Raw genomic sequence first — 4946 nt, 5'->3', positions numbered from 1 at the left:
TCTCTTTATTGTATGTATAAAGCCGATTGGCGTTAAATAAATAAATAAAATAAATAAATAAATAAATTAACAGCACAAGAAATGATAAAATTGTAAACCAACGCAAACTCTTGTCGAACATGCTAAAAAAAGCATGAATGAAATGATGGGAAGGAAATTTAACCAAAGCAAAAACCAGCTTTATTACAATGCTAGTAAATACCTGCGTGCTTCACTGCGTCTTAGGACGTATTCTTGTGCTGTTTGATACCCGTATTATAATATTTAATTTATTTTATCCATTTAATTGAATACAAATTTTAAACAGGTGGCAACCCTCCTCAAAAATATTTTCAGCAGTAGACTTTCCCAAATCTCTATAGTTTGATACCTGTATTGCATTATTTAATTTATCTTATCAATTACATTAAACTAAAATTTTCAAACAGATGGCAACCGTCCACAAAGATATTTTCGGCTGTAAGCGTTCTTAAACCTCTTTCTTTTGACAGCCATATTGCAATATTTACTTTATCTTACCAATTTACTTAAACTGCAATTTTCAAAAACAGGTGGAAGCTCTCTAATTTTTTTTTCTTTCTATGGGCCAGTTTTTCAGTGCCAGTTTAAACTTAGATTAAGTAAACTGAGTTTAAATTGAACATTGGTTGACATCTAATCTTAGTTTAAACCAGCCAGATCGGGCGTTTAAAGTGAGTTTAAACTGCCCTGAAAAACTGGTCCTACGTATGTCCCCTTTCAGACACGTCAAGTCTTGAAAACAATTTTTTTGCATTATCTTTAGTGTTTTCTATTTGCGTCCAGACGCGTCAACTTTTATTGAATTAAAGTTCTTGGTTCTTTAAATGGGAAGCAACGAAAAGATCCAAAAAGAGACAAGAAAACTTGCGGATTTATCTGTACTCTTCCCCTCTCTTCTCACCTCCTTCGGCTTGGAACGAGCAAACGTGAAAGCAACGCCTGACGTGTCTGAAAGCTGACTATATTTTAAGTTAGACCTCTAGCAATACGTCCGTGAAAACTCCATTCGATTCCATGGTATTAGTTTTCGAATGATGCACGTTCAAACTTATGTACAGACAGACGGACAGACAGACAAAAATTCTAAAAATTGTTTAATTGGCTTCTGTTGCTCTAATAAAGACCCCCAATATTGATATTTCTTTAAAATCTATAATGTAGACATCGGTCTGTTACAATTTTATTATATGTATAGATTATTGACTAGCATGGGGCGAGTCGCTGCGTAGTCAATCATAGATAAGCCTGCAACGTCAAGGCAGCTGCAAACGGCTCGGAAATCATTCGCTCGCGCTGATAAGATTTCGTAGTTGCATTGTTTTAATTGAAAGTTGTACTGAGACGTTTTTCCCACTGAATTACACTGGGATTTATTCTGTAAATAGATTCTGTCTAATGATAATGAAAAGAGTAGCGTAGTGTCAAAACAAAAATTCTAAATCAAGTAATAGTAACTTTTGTATGTACATATTTAGTAAAAGTTTATTTATTTAAAAAAATCACATTTTTTATTCAGGCGAAATTTCAATAAAGTTTAAAAGCGCCAGAGGTTTGGACTCTTAAGTAGTTTCTAGAAAAATAAACTATCTTTACCAAAAGCACATGCAAATGTTAAATAATCTTCATTAGCGAGTGTGTTGAACCGTAATTTCGGAAAATTCTTAATATGTACATATGTACATATATTGAAATGATGTTTAAATAATTGAACCAATTAAATAAATACGCAAACATTTGCACACATTAATACATACATATTTATAATATACGTACGTAAATATGTACATACATGATATATGCCAATAAATGTTTATTTTTATTACATTGACATGCATATGTACATATGTACATACATATATTGCAGACTTTTAATCGGACCATAAGTTACGTCAATAAAGGTGTGTATATTTCTGCGAATTGTGCCACATACAAAGTGCCCACGATTTTTGATGGCATCGCTCCGCGATTAACCAAATCAAATACGCTACATTGTATGTTAATCGCTCTACGTCAATGCAAATTTGTTCGCTTTCACGCACCTCTACATTATCTTTCGACAATTATTAAATGAATAAAAAGTTGTACAATCATGCAATGGAAGCGTGCCACGGCGTATACGACTTTAAATTTAAAAGAAGTGCGAGTCTTTAAAGCTTCAAGTTTTATTTTTGGAATGAAAAAAGAAGCCAGATAATGGAAAAATTTGTGTTATTACAGAGACACAAAAAATTACAAGTATATTTAGCTTATCAGTTCATTTAAAATTTAAAAATAATATTAGCGCGATAATTTTAAAGTCACCCCGTTCACTAGTAGGTGTTAATGGATAACCTTTCATTTGCTAAAGGAATTTTTTTGTGTGGGTAATTATAAACGAACCGTGGGAATTCACAAGTGCTTTTACAAATACCCATGTATAGTATATACATATGTATGTACATATATGATTGTATGAATGTAGCGTTCGTAAATACCTCAAAACCTTTACTACATTCAGCGAAAAATATCTATTATTTCAATCAACTGACCTACGACAACCAAACTGCTCATTTCTTATTTTTAGTTTGCAGCACCTGCAGCACATTTATCAAACTACTCCCATTTGCAGTGTCCGACTTTGTTTGCTGAGGTCCATTACAACGCTTCTTACGGTCTGCTGAACTATGTTTTGACAGTGACTTTTGGAGCTTTTCTTGTTTTACACGCAAAGCATCAAAGTAACGTGATATGCGTGTTCCGCCAGCTGAGGCATTTGCTTGTGACGTAACCGTGTTTTCCGATGTGTCAGCTGGTTTTACTGGCTCTTCCTTAATGTATTCCGTTTTAATGAACTCCATAGAACTAATGGAAATTTTCGACTCATTGGTCACCATATTCTCAACATTGAACTTTGCATTAGTAAATTCTGCTTTAACAGTTTGTATGCATTGTATTTCAATTTTTGGTTTTAATTCTTTCTTTACGTCCAGCAGACGATGCTCAGGTGGTGGTGGCATGACGGCAAAATCGAAACCTATTTCTGGCATATCGAAATTTGCTGAGGTTTCTTGTGTCGTTAGTGAGGTGGTATGAAGTGCAGTGGATGCATCAGTCTTATAATTACTAAACTGCTTGTCAATACAACTCACGTCCTCTTTCATATCCAATGCATCTTTAGAAAATGAATTCGGCTCAAATGTGTTTTGATGTTTCAATGAATAAGCTGAAGGTAACATTTCTGAATGGTTCTGTGATGTGGTGGGTAACATGCAACTGGTAGTTTGAAAGGGGAATGGTGTCGCGCTATTCTCTGTGGTGCTGCCAACAATTCCTGATTTCTCAACAGTATTATTTTTCCCATCGATACAAAGTAGCGCTTCCACAAAACGGACACTATCTAACTCATCAAAATCATTGTTAGGATAAGAACACAAATCAGAAGATGGCAAGGAAGTGGGTTTTGGTGGGCTCTTTTGAAATTCTTTAGACGACACATCTTCCTCAGAATCCGAAAAGTCATTTATGTAAGGATAAATGCAGGAGGAACTCTCACATTTCACAATTTGCTCATTGATATCGATGTAAAAAGTACGTAAACGATTTCTCAAGCCTTGTTGCTGGCATTCGAGGCAGATATCACCAGGTTGAAATGTGCTCTGCTCCATGATGATGATGTGAGCGGAATTATAAGAGTTAATTTCAAAGCTGTTTGAAAATACATAATGGAAATATGTAGTTACCATGATGTTATAAAAGTGATTTATGTGGGAGATGTCGAGCACAGTTCAACCTGTTAAAAGAAAACTTAAAAAGGTAACGCGAAGTGACAAAAATAATAAGATTTGAGGTGAATGTTCCCAATATTATCTGTTAGTTCGAGGCTGGCACAAAAAAATCAAGGAGGCGTGGCACCCCTCAACTTTCCAGCTTGAAAGAGTAATGAATTCAGTTGCATGCTTCTCTTTCTCCTCCGACTACAGGGCTCCTCAGACGAACCTCCTCAAAACAGGAAACAAATATTCGAGTTTGCTTACAAATTCCATAAAAATAGAACTTTTTTGTTCGGAACTTCTTTGTTCAAAACAAAAATAACCAACTCCGTCTACGCTGTAGTATTTACGGGAGATTCTTTCTGCGTAGGCGGCCCTCCATTTTTCTCTGAAGAGTCCTGTGGTCGGAGGAGAAAGAAAAGCATGTCATTGAATTCTTTGATATTTGCTCTTTCAATCCGGAAAGGTGAGCGGTGCCACGCTCTCCTCATCACTTTTACCATATAGAAGTCAAAAATAAGAAACATAGTTAAAATGCATATTACTTTATGAAGAAGGTAATGCTATCACTTTTAATTAGTACATAGTGCTACAACGGCTGACTTAGCACTGCCTGGATGGCTTGTCGGTCAACGGCTTTTGTCCATGAGGGACAAGGGCTTTAGATGGATGGGAGTTTGGGGCACCCCAAGAGGTGCCGTGAGCCATGTGTGATCTCCGCATGCCGGGCACTCGTTGCGCACATCTGCGTTCACTCTGCTCAGGTATGAGTTTAACCTGGTTTAAAATCGAGAGTGAAGTTTGGCAGACAAAGCTCTGTGCCGTCCACCTCGGGTGGTTGGTTACACAGATCGGGAGTCGATGTAGGTCTAGACCCCCGTGAATGCCGGTTATGGCCTGTCGGTATGCTGTCGGGTCCAGAGGGCAACTTGGGGACCTTGTTGCGGTTCTGTACTCTATTGACAATTGCGGTTGTTTGCGTCGAGGAGAGCAGAGTGTCGAAGATAACTCCGAGGATTTTTGGGTCATTTAGCGTCAGAATTGGGTCGCAATCGACGTAAATTCCCAGCTTCGTCTGAACTTCTCCGGTTTGGTGATAAAAAGGCTTGCCGATGATTTCGTAGGGGAGAGGGTCAAGTTCCTTGCAGTGAAGAAGCGAAATGCATATTTGTAGTC

At 37.0% G+C, this 4946-nt stretch overlaps 1 protein-coding gene across 1 annotated transcript; it reads right to left on the bottom strand.

Moving 5' to 3' along the window:
* Positions 1-1483: 1483 nt before the first annotated feature.
* On the bottom strand, positions 1484-4319 carry LOC108366966 (uncharacterized). The gene has a single exon (XM_017621476.1). It carries the CDS (start codon positions 3741-3743, stop codon positions 2568-2570), a length of 1176 nt encoding a protein of 391 aa, XP_017476965.1. The 5' UTR covers positions 3744-4319; the 3' UTR covers positions 1484-2567.
* Positions 4320-4946: the final 627 nt, after the last annotated feature.

The sequence above is a fragment of the Rhagoletis zephyria genome, unplaced genomic scaffold (genome assembly GCF_001687245.7).
Source record: "Rhagoletis zephyria isolate East Lansing unplaced genomic scaffold, Rhagoletis_zephyria_1.1 Rzeph_scaffold_02468, whole genome shotgun sequence".
In the NCBI taxonomy this organism is placed as follows: Eukaryota; Metazoa; Arthropoda; class Insecta; order Diptera; family Tephritidae; genus Rhagoletis; species Rhagoletis zephyria.
This window is presented reverse-complemented; position numbering and strand designations above follow the sequence as displayed.

Excerpts from the sequence above, each read along its gene's own strand:
- LOC108366966 (XM_017621476.1), bottom strand. The coding sequence starts at position 3,743 with ATGGTAACTACATATTTCCATTATGTATTTTCAAACAGCTTTGAAATT.